The 16,103-nt window shown below is 39.2% G+C and overlaps 1 protein-coding gene across 3 annotated transcripts in view; it reads right to left on the reverse strand.

Annotated features, from left to right (window-relative positions):
- Positions 1-15,697, reverse strand: part of LOC306856858 (guanine nucleotide exchange factor DBS-like) — a 57,368-nt gene extending 41,671 nt beyond the window's left edge. For all 3 annotated transcript variants that reach the window (XM_079396369.1, XM_079396368.1, XM_079396370.1), the window contains exons 1-2: positions 15,438-15,697; positions 4,694-4,777 (exon numbers count right to left, since the gene is read on the reverse strand). In XM_079396369.1, coding sequence (XP_079252495.1) covers positions 4,694-4,777; positions 15,438-15,453 — 100 coding nt within the window. In that variant the 5' untranslated portion in view covers positions 15,454-15,697. The remainder of the gene's footprint in view (positions 1-4,693; positions 4,778-15,437) is intronic.
- Between the last annotated feature and the right edge of the window lie 406 nt (positions 15,698-16,103).

Below are 16,103 nucleotides of genomic sequence, written 5' to 3' on the forward strand. Positions count from 1 at the left end.
ATTTACATTTAAAATAAAATTTGGTGTCACTTTATATTAGGTGGCCTTAACTACTATGTACTTACATTTAAATTAATAATTTGATACAATGCACTTATTGTGTACATACATGTTCTTACATTGTACTTCTACTGTTAATAATACCTTTATGTAATTACATCTGTAATTAATTTCTGTAATTACATTTATAATTACACTGTTGACCCATCCCTTACACCTAAACCCACCCTTAAACCTACCCATACCACCAAACCTGTCCCTAACCTTACCCGTATCCCACCTCAATGGCAGCAAAAGTGTTTTGCAATACAATATGAACACAATAAGTACATTGTACTTATATTTTGATGTTAGTACATAGTAGTTAAGGCCACCTAATATAAAGTGTGACCTAAAATTCAACTTCCTTAAAATAAACATGACAAAATAAAAGAGGAGCCACACATGACAATGTTTACAGATGTTTTCAGAGTCTTTTTTTTCTTTTACACACTGTGCAATGTGCTCATTCCTGAGGGAAATTTGAAGAAAGATGTGTTTGTTTGCAGTAATGAGGCAGATCCACTCAGAGGTCACATGTTCATCCATTTTTAGACTTTAGAAACCACCACTGAAGCATTGTGGTGATGTATATAGTCTGCAGGATTCCATTTATATTTATAATATGCAAATCAAACCGCAACCCCCATCCACACCCAGTGTCTTATTTGGAACTACGACGTCACTGTAAAATTTTCACCTGCCCTGTTGTAGTCAAATGATTTCACTTGATTATTATTATTCTAGTATGACTCATTTCTGTAGAACCTCCTGGTGGATGTTTTTTACCATTTGATCTAATAAAAATGCTGGGTTAAATATGGACAAACCCAGCGATTGGGTTGTTTTCAACAGTTGGGTTAAATGTTTAACCCAATAATAATAATAATAATAATATTACAGTTTTTTCTCTATTTTGGAAATGCAGGCTTGATTAGCACACACACACACACATATAAACAATGTAATAAAAATAAACAAATTACAAAATAAAATCCATATCATCTATCTATCCTTCTGGCTTTGTCTTGCTTGAACAGACAGGTTTATTTGTTTGGTGCATCGCTAGTGAACGAGACACATTTGAAGTCTATTCTAGTAAATTTCTGATGGTCCCCTGTGATTCACAGAGTCCTAATGAACAACACCATGCTTTTCAGCGGAAAGCAGCACTTGAGACAAGAGGAGCCAGCTAAATAGATTGCACAAAGTATGCTGGCATTGTTTTTATGTAACATTACGTAACTGGTGCAGTTTTGATGGCTGGTGCAGGCGTCTTGGCAGATGAGGAGACAGGGAGGCAGGTCAGGCCTCAGGAGATCTGACTGGGGTGGGAAGGAATGGAAAAGCTCTCCAAGGAGCAGCGAGTCTGTAGTTGCAAGGTCCCTCCCACTTACATCAGTTCAGCGTGTAAGTTTTTCCACCCTGTTTTTAGAGAGCTCTGTGTGCGCTGAAAGTGTTAAACTGCTGTTTTATTAGTTAATATGAATTGTTTTTTATAGTTAACTATGCTTCAGTACCACCTGGCAACTTCACGACAAAGGCAGATTAAAATGACTTATAAATAGAGTCAAATTCATTGTATATGCGTCGCAAACAGTAGTCACCAGCTCGAGTGGTTGCCTAATCGTTTCATTTTCATCTGAGACATATAAAGCAGCACTGTGGCGTAGCCTAGTGGTTAAAGACCTGAGCTGGTAAACAAAGAAGTTTCAGTTTCAAACAGGGTCAAAGAAAACTCATCAAAGCCATTTGTAACTGTAAGTGTTAAATTAAATAAATTGGCTGGTAATTTAACGAGAAACTATAACATAACAAATGGTTTCATTAAATCAAACTATGAGAATGAGTCTGATCTTGCAGACTTGAGAAATGCAAGCAAATGAAATAAAAGACTTACAAACAATCTACCAAAGAAATGTGACCATTACTTCATGGTCACATGTTCCTTCAAAGATTTATCTAGCATCATCAAATTATAGCTTACAAAGCTATTTTAACATATAATAAGCGATAAATAGCTGGTATTAAAATTCTATACTGTTTCGTATAGATAAAAAAAATAAACATAACGAACGATAACATTATAATGTACAATATGAAAATAGATATTCATTTTGAGATTTGCTAAACAGTGTCATTAAATTTATTTTTAAAAAAAATTGTTCTTTAATAGATTTTAATTCTTTTATCATTTAATTTATAAAAATATTATAATTATTAAATTAAATAAAAAATGTGCTTGCACAGTTAAATATCCAAAATCAACCAATACCAATAAACTGAAAAATCTCTAAAGTTGTCAGCTAATTAATATGGATTCAATATATTTTGCATTATGAAAAAAAATCTTTTTTTTTTTTTTTTTTATACAGACTGGCTCATTGTGAATCAAAACAATAAACAAAAAATTCAAAGTTACAGCCAGTAGGAAAATTTATGGCTGGTATACTTTCTCAATTCTCACGTCAGTGTCACTAAAAGTTAATTTTGGACTGTGGATTCGTAAACCACAAAGGGAGATTCACCAAGGAGCCCTAGGATATTTTTCATTTCATTATTATATAATATGCATCATGGGAAAATAAGACAGTAGAAGTCTATTTTCTCTGACTGTGTCAGTCCTGTGTCTTGTTTCCCCCTCCGCTCGTGCCCATATTTGGCCTTCCTGTTCCTGTCATCGTTTGTCATTAGTTCCTTTGTCTCCAGCCCTGTTTAATTACTCCCCACCTGTTCCTGGTCTTCCTCGTTGATTTCCTAGTGTTCTTAAGCCCTGTGTCTCCCTGTCTCCCATGGCCTGTATTGTTCGTCGATACCCCAAGCTCCATGTTCTATGTTTTGGATCTAAATAAACCTGGCTGTTCAAATTCTCTGTGTTTCCTCGCTCCTTGCTCCAAGTGCAACGTGACAGTAATACAGGACCTAACAACAGTAAGCGGCGTCCAACATTTTTTGTTTTTTGAAAAAGTGTTTTTATTTGTTCCAGTTTTTGCTCCGCGGCATGGACGCCGCCTCCCGCTTCGCCGCCCTGATCCGCGGGGATCTCCCCTTTTACGAGTTCGCAGAGGGCTTCTGCAAGATCGGCGGCGTTGGATGACGCCACTCTAAATAAGCTGTTCTGGGTCGGGGCCAATTACCACTGTCCCGTGGACCTCCCAGACACTACCGGCCTGAGCTGGAGAGAGGGGATTTACCGATGTCTGGGAAGCGTCTGGGCCCGAGCCAGCCTGCCGCCGTTCGCGGCTTCCCCGAGCCCTCTGCAACTCGCGCTTCCAGAGCGCCCTCCTGTGCCTGCTCCTCGCAGGTGCACTCCTGTGTCTCCGCTGGTCCCGTCCAGCTCTCCTGCATCTCCGCTGGTCCCGTCCAGCTCTCCTGCGTCTCCGCTGGTCCCGTCCAGCTCTCCTGCGTCTCCGCTGATGCCGTCCAGCTCTCCTGCGTCTCCGCTGGTCCCGTCCAGCTCAGCTCCTCAAGAGCGCCCCCAAGTGTCTGCGCTTCAAGAGTGCCCTCAAGTGTCCGCGCTTCAAGAGTGCCCTCAAGTGTCTGCGCTTCAAGAGTGCCCTCAAGTGTCTGCGCTTCAAGAGTGCCCCCAAGTGTCTGCGCTTCAAGAGCGCCCCCAAGTGTCTGCGCTTCAAGAGCGGCTCCCAGTGCCGGCTCCTCGCACGTGCCCTCCTGTGCCGGCTCCTCGCACGTGCCCTCTAGTGCCGGCTCTTCGCACGTGCCCTCCTGCGTCTCCGCTCGTTCCGTCCAGCTCCGCGCTGTAAGAGTGCCCGACAGAGTCCGTGCTGCAAGAGCGCCCCACAAGGCCCGCTCCTCAGTGGCTCCCAGGGGGGAGCTTCCCCAAGAAAATTTTTGGGGGGGGGTAAGAGGGTCACAGCCTGTGTGGCCGGGCCAAGGCCACAGAACCCCTCAGGCGGTCCGAAAAAATAGGGCCGTGGCCTCCCGAGTCCCCTGACCCGCCATGGCCTCCCGAGTCTCCCGCCATGGCCCCCAGAACGGGCCCCGCTCTGGAGGCAGGTAGCCCTGCCCACTGATCCCTGGAGGCCTCCAGAGCACCCACCCCCCCTCCCCATTGGATGGTGTATGGCGTGGGGACCCGCCTTTCGGAGGGGGGGCGTAATGTCAGTCCTGTGTCTTGTTTCCCCCTCCTCTCGTGCCCATATTTGGCCTTCCTGTTCCTGTCCTCGTTTGTCATTAGTTCCTTTGTCTCCAGCCCTGTTTAATTACTCCCCACCTGTTCCTGGTCTTCCTCGTTGATTCCCTAGTGTTCTTAAGCCCTGTGTCTCCCTGTCTCCCATGTCCTGTATTGTTCGTCGATACCCCAAGCTCCATGTTCTATGTTTTGGATCTAAATAAACCTGGCTGTTGAAATTCTCCGTGTTTCCTCGCTCCTTTCTGCAAGTGCAACGTGACAGACTGTAAGCGCTAATGAGCATCTGAGGAAATGGGAGGGCTGGGAATTGTACGACAGTACTGACATGAGTGGATGTGATTTGTGTGCATTAACATCAATTAAGCGCCGCCCCAGAAACCTGACTCACATTCAAACGAGAAAGGTTCAAAGGCACCACCAATAGCTATAGATAAGGAAAGTAGATAGCTTTTTTTTTTTTTAAAACACACCTTTTTATCCCAAACAGAAACATGCATTTCTCACCTGAAAGAAGCGCAAACTGCCTGTGAAGTTGTTCGATTATGTCGACAGCCAGTAACGGCCTGATGTCCTGCTGCATAATCTCATCTGTGAGGAAAGAGAAGAAAGTACAGGAGCATTAGATACAGAGATACATAAGATACAGAGTCACAAAGTGCATCAGTAGCTCGACCCTTCAGAGTGACCGTCTGTACAGCTGCTTCCTTAGAGACGACCTTTAGCCATTAACACAGCCTCTGGTTTATATCCGTTCATCAGGGAAGCGCTTCTTCAAACAAGCCATTCTTTTATGCCCTTGGCTTTACAAAAGAGCGCTCGAGTGCTTCTATTCGCTGCTGATCTTCTGAGAGTCACCCTAAAGCCAGATGAAGTCTGGAGACGAACAAAAGTTCCTCTGTACACGTAAACAAAAGACAGCATTAACATTGACTTCTCTTTATCAGACCCTGGTAAGTCTTGTGAACCCTTGAAACTTGCTGTGGGCTACAAACAACGCCAATGAGTTATACTACTGAAATTTTGGGGATGTATTTGGGATGTGCTGAAGTAAGTCTGAAGCCGATGAGCTGAAGTTAATATAGTCAAAATGTTTGACAGGCAGCATGTCGTAGAACAACAGAAATTAGTATGTTTTTTTTCTTTTCAAGCGCACACACATCCTTGTCGAGTGTGTTCTACAGGAAGAACAATGTGCGTCAAGGAGCATGTGAAAACCAGATGTTATCAGCTGGCTGTGGAGTCGCAACCATTGACATGTACATGAATTACAATAAGAAGCCAAAGACTTCCCCAGAGGAAAGTCACCATGACCGGATCATACAGCACCACTCCTAACGACAGAAAAAAACAAACACTGAAATCATAATGTACTGAAATCTGCTCTTTTCAAAGAAAAATGCAATTCATAGAAAAAGGCAACAAATATTTTTAGAAAAAAAAATATGTACACATTCATGCAGGGGGGTCATAAACAAGTTTGATCTTACAATTTCTTTTTTTTTCTTTTTTTTTTGAGTGTGAAAACAATATACACTTTTGTTCAATATACAGTATAATTCAAAAGCTTGGGGCCAGTATTTTTTATTTTTTTATTAATACTTTTTAATTAATACTTTTATTCCGCAAGTATGTGTTAAATTGATAAAAAAGTTATAGTAAAGACTTATACTGCTAGAAAAGATTTCTATTTTGAATAAATGCTGTTCTTTTTCATTTGAATCCTGACTTGAATTAGAATCCACTTTAAGAATGTTTACTTGTTTGATAAATGCTATGAAAAAAAAAGTTTTTTATTAAGCATTAAATTCCCTACGTAGAAGCAGGTTTTCTGTAGCAGGGCATGATGATGGCCGGCCTGCCAAGAGATTAAGCTCCAAAGAAAACCTGCTGTTAGTCACAGGCTTAAGCACATGACACGTGCAAATAAAACACACACACACACACACACACACAGTTCATGCAGACTCTTGGTCCACTGCCCTCTGTGTTCAGTGAAGCTGGCTAATTGTCAAACTAGACCACAAATCCCACTCTGACCCACACAAGTCTGGAAAGCAGGACTGCGCTGTGAAAAATACCAACCCAAGCCAAACCACAAACCCCTTATCTTAAATGGATGGTGTTTTTTCACCTGTCCCAGCTTAGCAATATTTAAGATATTTGTAGGTTGATAAATATCTGTGTTACTATCAAAACACTGCTCTGTGCGTTTGAACATCCCAACTAGCCCGACAACAGCAACATTGGCTCAGCCAATGAGGTGAGTTTAGGGGCGGGGCCAATCTGTTTGCCAACCAATGGAAGACGAGATATTCCACACTTCACATTTAAAAGAAAACTGTCCGAACAAATTCATCAGAAGCACTGAACAATGCCAAAACAGCTGTTTATTGGTGGATTGGCACATTTCACAAAATATTTTTACAATTTAAAACTTGACTCTTCTGTAGTTACATCGTGCACTAAAACTGACGGAAAATTAAAAGTTGTGATTTTCTAGGTCGATATGGCTAGGAACTATACTCTTATTCCGGCGTAATAATCAAGGAACCAGGGGTGCAGCAGGCGCAGTGATATTATGGAGCGCCTGAAAGTAGTCCCCAGCTACTGTATATCATAACTAGTTACCTAGCTGGGGACTCTCTCTCACACACACACACAGCACTAAGATTTTTCATACGGGCCCTGATCCGAATTTGTCCAGAGGTGCTTTTGAGAGCAGGAAAATTTTTACAAACTGGCAAGTTTCTCAAAGACACATTTCAATATGATACCAAGAGTTTGCTTACATAACAAGCAGTCAATTTTATATTCACAGAGTTTGACGGATGAAGATCACAGTTCATAGAGCAGATTGAGAATAGTATTAGTATTGATCACAATAACCCAAGGACTCACGATGTGAGATGCTTTAAATACACTGGCCTTGGTTTAAAAAGAAGCTTTCCTCAGGATGTCAACATACTGAAGGGAAATGAGTCTCTACCTATGACTGCTTTAGCTTGTTTGATCACTGTGATTTGAATTTAAACCACTTCATCCAGAGATTCCCACTATCAATCACATCTCTTGTGTTGAATGCAGCTGCATAACTAATGGAGGGAGACTGAAATTTGTGGAAAGACTCTGTATTGTCTCCACTCACTTTTTCCAGCCACATGACTCTCTGTCTCAAAAGAATTTCCTCCATGGAGAACCGAGAGAACCTACCAGCTTCTAGCAAAAAGTCTCTAGTGAGCATCTGGATGGAGGAAGAGGTGGTATAGATGAAAAGGAAGTTTTGAATAAGATGTATTCCATGCGGCAAAGTCTGGAATCCAGCTGGACTGAGCATGAACAGCCTGAGAGAACAATTATGTTTATGTACCAAGAAGAAGCATTTCCCCCAAACATTAGTGTTTTCAGCTCAGGCATTGTACGGCCTTTCTGCGCCTTTCCTTCCCATACCAGTTTACAAAACTGCAGTGTTCAATGGAGAACTGAATCCCACATCTTTTTGGTTTATATGGTCACATAAAGAGCAGGACACACCTAAATTTGTGTAAATTTATTGTTTCAATAGGGTACACTGTGCACGTTCATAAGAAGCATTATGTTGATTGTTCAGGCTTGTTTGCTTTGGGCCACTAGGTCCTGTTAACCCAATCAGAGTATCTGGTTACAAAGGGATGATGAATGAGACTTCATCCAATCTGTCAGGGTAATTACAGAGCTCGTTATTCACTCAGCCCATCAGCAAGTCAGATGAACAAGTGTCAATCACCTGTGCCATCCACCACCACAATACTTGCTTTTGTCAGATGTCAGAAGAAATATGGCTTAGTTCACACTGCAGGCTAAAGTGGCCCAAATACAACTTTTTTGCCCAAATGTGACCCATATCTGATTTTCTTATGACAGTCTGAACAGCACAAATCCGATTTTTTTCAAATCAGGCCCAGGTCACTTTCATATGTGGTCCTAAATCGGATACATATCCGATGTTTTGCTATGCGACGTCAGTCTGAACGGCCATGTCGCATTTCATGCGATTTTTACGTCATTGAAATGCGACAGGACGTCACAATTCTGTGCTGGAGGAGGCAGTAAGATTAAAATCACAATGGCAGACAATATATAGACAATGATATCACTTTGTTATTTACACATTAACTTAAAAATAGCTAAACACGAGCAGCATCCATTTTTATTTCCACAAATACATTGTGCTGCATCTGACGTCACGTCTTCTTCTGCGCATGCGGGTCACTTCAGGGCCGTATATGGTTCACACATGAGGCTGATGCCAGTCGCATTTAAATGACAATGGGAACAACAGCGCAAAAAAATCGGATCTGAGCATTAGACCTGCAGTGTGAACTAAGTCCAAGTTAAACTCAATTACAGTTGCAATTGCTAAACACACTAACTTGCACACTTAGTTCAACACTGATTGTATTCACATGCAGTGAGGAGTTCATGCAGTGAGGACACTGTGACCAAAATTAGCTGAGAGGCATGAGAGGAGCAAAGTAGCCTGAGGGTGGAGATCTGCAGAAAGCCTTCTGTTAGTGTCCAAAAGGTGAGGAATCCAGTAAAAGACAAGTGAGGAGAAATAGTCACAAAGCCAGCAAGACCTGATATTCTTCTGATGGGTCAATGACATGATGCTCATTATTTATCCAGATTAATTTATTTTGAAATACAAATCATACATACAATGACTTGAGTGCATGCTTTCATAAGCATTTTAACTTCTGAATATGTATATGTAAAAAAAAATTATGTATTTCTAAATAATATAAAATAATAACATGAAATGAAGTAATTATTTTAATAAATTTTGATACAACAACAAATTTGATCCAACTGTTCTTATATCTGATACATACATATATATATGTACGTATGTGTGTATGTGTGTGTGTATATATGTGTGTATGAAATGTTGTAGTTTGTATTTTGGCATAATCTTTGCCATCTGGCAAAATGTTTAAAAAATGTTTTTTTTTTTTATTAAGATACATTGACATGTATTTAAGGTGTAAGGAATTACTATGTACTTGGAATTACTATTTACGATGGTTAAACGACATGACATTGTTACATTTGAAACATTTACATTTTTTTGTCATTAAATGACTATAAATGCTATAAAATCTCTTTTTTTTCTAAAGTACACAAATATAAAGAGTATATTTAAAAGAATGTGACATGTCTTTATGACATTTGCAGGTTGACAAATATCTGTGGCACTATTAAGGCACTGCTCTGTGGACAGTCTTAAAGGTCATTGACCTTGACACCTCTTGCTCCAGGGCCACTGGTATGGAAAGCACCCTTATGTACTAACTAAGCGAGGACGAACTGTAATGGATTCAATCATCAGCTGCTGGAAGAAAAACCACAAATCAGCTCTCGGTGGTTTCATCTTCCTTTTTCTAAAGCATACTCATGGTTTCATTTGGGGGCAATGCATCAAGGGTTGCAGTCAAACAGCGGACACTGCTGCATATTATGTAAATAAATCCAGTTTGGAACTCGATCGCGAGCCGTAGGGGGTCTCAAAGTGGTTCTGAATCTGAACACCTACAGTGCATGCTCTGAGAAACTTGTACCTTCTCTTCCATGACACACTGAGCGACTATAACAGAATAGACACGATAGCTTCACTTCACAGCCTGTCTGAATCCCAATGGCAGATGTTTACCATTATCCCGCTCTGCTTCCCTCTGATCTTTATAAATTAGTGCTACTGTATGACAAAGGAATCTCAAGACAAGTCTCACGCCCGTTTCACACTGCAAGCGTGAGCAGCGCAGAAGCGGTGCGTATGCAGAGCAGGAGCAGCGCGAGCCCATTGTGCTTTCATACTGGCAGCTGAATCATGGCTTGTACTGCAGTACAGACAAGTATCGTCATTTCTGTCATATTTTCCAGCGTTCTCCTCTGAACACTGTGTGCCATGTGCTTTGATGGCCAGCATAGTCTACTCTGTGATGCGACCGTGTCCCCCTCTGTCCCACACACAAATATAAATAACATATATTATACATAGGTAGTTTACACGATAAACTTGAGCCAAGTTTTCAAGATGTGTATACAAAAAAATTGCCGACCCTTCTCACATTTTGTATGAGGAATATTAATATTTGCCATCTAACAAAAGGCTTAGAGTTGCTAGATTGAATTGGCTATGTTAAGTAAATCTTTTGTGTATCAGTCTGTAAAATTAATAAATCATAATTGGGGGTTCCAATAGGCCTCTGGGCTCTGGAAAATAGAAAGGACTCACTATTCAAATGCACTGTAGCCGTGTGTTTATGTATATACTGTTGTTTTTTATATTAAGGTGCATCTATTGTATTGTTTGTTTAGTAATTATCGATGTGAATTGATGTGAGGCACGCTGTGAGACCCAAGACAAATTTTGGAAAGAATTCCAACAATAAAGTGTAATTGGATTGAATAACTGAAATAAAGTAATATTAAAGCTAACAAATGCCTCTAGTTTTATTAATTTAACAGACCTTAGAAGTTTGGACAATAACTCGTGGAAGTGATGTGTTTTCGTGCAATTTATGTTTTCATATGGTGACTGTGAAACACGAAACACATCACTTACATGATTTTATGGTGAAATTTATTATTTTTAATGTTAATCGGGTCAATTTTGATGAAGAAAACACTGTGACTTTAATTCATCGTACGCGGCGCAGAAAAAACAGACTCGGGACCGAAACGATTGCTGCATTGCTGCTCACGTGCTGCTCCTGCTGTTGGTGTGAATGCACTCATTTGTTAACATGCACGCCGGAAAAAATACGTGCTGCTCACGCTTGCGGTGTGAAACGTGCGTCAGGCAGCAAAATAATATAATCATAAAATCAAAGCCCTGTGAGCTTAATAATGTCAATGGTTGCAGTAAAGCTTTATCAAAGGCTCTGCTGTTCACAAATGGGATCTCAATATTTTATGGCAGGCAAGACCCACAATCTATCATGAAGTCCCAGGGCTCCCAACACTCACACATACACCCACACACAAACATGTACATTCCTGTAGGCATCTATTTCAAAGCTATACAAGCCAATGTGGCACATTTTATTTTTCTGCTTCTGCTGAAAAAAAGGCCAACTGAATTATAATATGTAATAATAATTGTGTGGATGTATTTGTATGAGATATCAGATATCAGAATGATATTAGAGTAATAATCCAGCCCCCCCCCCCCCCCCCCCCCCTCCCCCATTAACACAAAACAGTGGCATTATGTAAACAAACTGGCATTTAAAGGGTCAAAATCCTGAAAATGAATTAATTTTTGGTAGTTATGTTTAGGACTGAAAAAAAAATCGATGTCAGTGAAAGCGGAAGAAAATATCAATATATAATATTTTATATTTTTATTGACACAGACAATTTTGTCCTCTGTTTAACTTGATTAAATTGATGCACAAGGGTTAGGTCATAAGAACACTGGACCTCATTGACTTTCATTAAATGTCAATGTGAGCTGCTTGAAGTTCACACAAAAATGAGCATTCCAAAACAAATTCCGGCATACATTATCTAAATCCCTCTCGATACACATCCTTACGGAAAAGGAAGCCGCCACACATGGATACAAATCAGATGTCAGACAGGATCCTGTATCTGGCCAGAACAATAAAAACTCCCTTAAAATGATTAATATGATAGACCCTGTCACCTGGAACAATCAAGACCTCCACCCCACAACGCAGGACACACAACAAACAAATCATTATAAAGTGAGAGAGTGTTTGGACTATAAGTGTAGAGGTGTTTTTCTGCAAATAGAAAGTAGTCCGAATCATTTTGTATTGGATTGATTGATGAAAACAGCTTTGAGTAAGCCAGCTGGCCTAATTCAGAACTGTTCGTGTGAAAACAACCACTATGCACAAGACCCACATCCACAAAAATGTGTTTGACTAGGATGTTCAGATATGGGTTGTGTAAAGCTACGTCTGACCCAGTCTGGACAGGTGCGTTTGATTACCCTGGCATGCTTTAAAGGGGCTCTCTCGAGAGACTTTGAGGACACTGGCCTCTGAACTAATCACAAATGTGTGTGTGGATTTAGTCTAAAAATGTTTCCAGAAGGGGAAAGCATATATGGATACAATGTCAGTTCTTTTTTTTACTTACAGAACATTTTTGAAGCAAATTCTTTCTTTAGTGGCATAGGCTAGAAACACGCCAGTTGATAGTAGAAATAATATTATTATATTAATAATTATTAATAATATTGTTATTATTAGAATTAACATGATTTTTAATCAATTCAATTCAAAAGCTTTATTGTCCATCCCAAATGGGGTAGAACATTGTCTTTAGACAAAAGGCTCAACACACAAACATGTATCTAATTATTAAAATTATTATTATTATTACTATTATTGTTGTAGTTGTTAATAAGATATAAAATATAAAAAAACATAAAACCATGTAAAGTCAACAGAAAAACAAATATTCTTGCCATAATATCAAATTTGATGCATGTATTAAATAATAATAATGCAATATAAAATTATATAAAAACTAAAATATAATTAATAGAATAAAACACATAAAAATATAAAGTAAAAATATATTTTTTCTATCAGTTAATAATCAATATAATGATATAATTTTTGTATTATTTTTGATTAATTATTTTTCACAAAATAATGATATAACATACATATAATCATAATGTACTAATATAAAATTGTGTGTGTGTTATATGTTTTTTTATTTTGTTATGGTTCATAATAATCAAAATAATATAATCATAATCATAATGTGTTCAATACAATTAATATAAATAAAAATAAACATTTAACTTCACTGATAAAAATGGTGTTAGATTTACTTTGAAATAAATTTAACTCGCTAGTAAATATCACAAATAGCTACAAAGGAGTTTACAACTTATTTCCAGCATGCAATTTTTGCATGATTGTTTTAAGGATGTTATAATGTTTCTGGTGGAAAATATTACTGATAATAAGAAATTGACTTTTGCAGTGCATACTTAGTATCCTCTGCATCATCATAATTCATACTGCCCCTAGAGACTCTCTGCAGCATACGGTAATCTTGGTTTAGTGTGTGTGTGTGTGTGTGTGTGTATGTGTGTGTCATTCTTGTGCGTGCGTTTGTGTGCGTGTTATAAATTTTAGTAATAAAATTACCATAAATATCTCAAATCAAAAATATAAAATAAAAACATTTTCTTTGACTTTGTGCTATCATTTCATTGTCCTCTTTCATGTCTGATAGAAACAGTCTGATTGCTGACCTCCACATCATTTACAGTTCCTCTTTTATGCACACAAAAAAGATGAATATACAAAAACAATTAAAATATATATATATATTATCAAACTTGCTCTGGCATTTCTCTTTTCAGAAGCAAATTAGCCACAATGATGAATGAAGCAGGCAATCTGACCCAGCCATTTAATCCTCTTTAAGAGCGTCTGACAGTTAACACCGCAGCTCTCTCTCACACACACACACACACACACATCACACTAAAACATCACACTTCTCCAGATCCCACTGCAATAACGCTGAAGTATGTTTTAGCTATAGTTGCATCAGAAGCAAACCAAAGTGAAAGAGGAAGGTGAGGACGTATGAGGAAGACATACTTCTCCTCGATGCTAATTCGGTTTCCAGACACATTCCCAGCAAACGATGATAGGACTCCATTTCTCCAGCTGAGATGCGGACCAAGGAAAAGGATGCTCCCCGTGAGTGCTGTCCACATACCGAGCAGTGGGACGGGACGGTCCGATCGCCGTCCATACTGCAGCACAAACCCACAATACTCCAACCTGCCTCACTACGGCTCGCTGGACGAAGGTCACAGAAGAGGAAGGAGAGATCAGAGCAAGTGGACAGAAGCGTTGCTGTCTCTGGATTAAGAAAACTATTCTAGTACACTTCTCCTGTGGTGGATATACTTACACACACACCTCCACCTGAGAGCACTGTCTCTCCCTCAGAGCTGCCAGTACATAACATCCTAAACACACAGCCTTACTTATCTAAACCAGAACATACTATACCGTGTACTACAGTGTACTTCATCTATCCCTAAAAGGTGCGTATTAGTACCTTAGATTAGGTATATGTACAAAGTTGTCTGTGTAAGGCCCCAGTGATAAGCTGTCGCGTCCCTAAATGTACAATTTTTGCTCTTTTATTTTTTGGAGAGTGTATTGTAATAATTATATTTATTTATTTTTATAAATGTGTTTATTTTTTAGAATTAAAATAAATATAAAATGAATACAAAATAAATATTTAATATATTTTAAAAATATTTATTAAAATTTAGCAGATATCTGCACAATGTTATATGATATACAGCTGTGTGATTAAATAAGTAAATAAATAATATTCAACACATATTCTTACAACTTCTTACATTTCAAAATTCTTAACACAACAAACATTTAGACTCTATGTAATCTAATCTAATCTAATCTATTTTAAAATGTTTTCTAATAGGGCAAGAAAAAAACTCAATTCTCTAAAGATATATTCTGTGAAAACTGAACTCACCGAAATCTTCACTGAAGAAGTGAAAAATCTGGTGTAAGATTCACTTTGAAGCAAATATCACTTGCTAGTAAAAAATAAATTGCTAGTAAATTTCACAAATAATTACAGAGAAATGTACAACTTCTTTACAACTTTCTGCATCATAATAATTCATACTGCCCCAGAGACTTCCTGGCTGCAGCATATAGTGCTTTTGATTGACTGTGTGTGTGTGTCAAGCGGTGAAAGTCAGAAGCTTTTAAATAGATGAAGTTCATGCAAAAATGAAAAGTCTGTTATTGTTTATTCAAGGAGGTTATTCCATATTATGGATATAAATGAGGACTGGGACTGTCAAGCTCCAAATGACAAAAATACGCCATAAAATGCCATACAAATTATCTGTGTGACTCAAATCTTCTGAAGCCACACGCTTATATGAGGAATAGAGAAAAATCTTCTTATAAGTTAACTACTGGCACATTTTTCTGGTCACATTGCTGTGTGTCGAATCATTATTAAGCCCATAAACCTCTTTTTGCCCTCCAGAAACACCTCATAGCTTCCGACCAAAGCCAACAGAGCTGTAACTCTCTCAGAAATGACTCCATATATCATTCTCAGAAATACAGAGAACGAGAAACACAAAGGTCTTCCTCAGGCACAAATGCTGTTAAAATCTGCTTTAAAAGACAGAACGCAGACTTACACATAACTGAACCCATTGTGCCGACGGTCCCGCGCCGCGCAAGAGGTCCCAAGAGCCGTAGTGACCTGCAAACTCAATCACTCCTGGGTGTCTAACAAGACGTTACGAGAGGTACCAGTGCCTCTGAAGCGCAGGTAACACACTGACATGCTTTCTACAAATATCTCTGAGAATGCCAGAAGCACCAGTAGTTTCCTCTTCCTCTCTCTCCCAGCGAGACATTCATCACTGCGCAGCGCTCTGTGGTTAAAGCACGTCAGGAAGAAGTTCTCACAAACACACAGATTCCTTTTCCCCTCTCCACCCCAAAACAGAGCCCTGCTACACTCGCACACACACACACACACACACATAAACCCCTCCCCGTAACCCTCACACGGCATCATGTGGCACTGACTGTTAAGTCTAAACCTGAGGACTCTACTTTTTTCAGTCACTTTCACAGTGGAAAACAAATGTAATGTGCTAAATTGAGAAGTAGGAAACCAACTCACTGTGATTTAATGGATGTCTGAGAGCTCGTTTGTAAGTGAGCTAATATTTCATGGATAACATCAGACATTCCTGTGGATGGAAAGCCTTGTGCATGTAAAATAAGGCACTCTTTTACTTGGGAACCATCTGGATCTCTGGAAATCACAGTCAGTCTGGCACTTGAAAATAAGC

Source organism: Barbus barbus (assembly GCF_936440315.1).
Source record: "Barbus barbus genome assembly, chromosome: 37".
Classification (NCBI taxonomy): domain Eukaryota; kingdom Metazoa; phylum Chordata; class Actinopteri; order Cypriniformes; family Cyprinidae; genus Barbus; species Barbus barbus.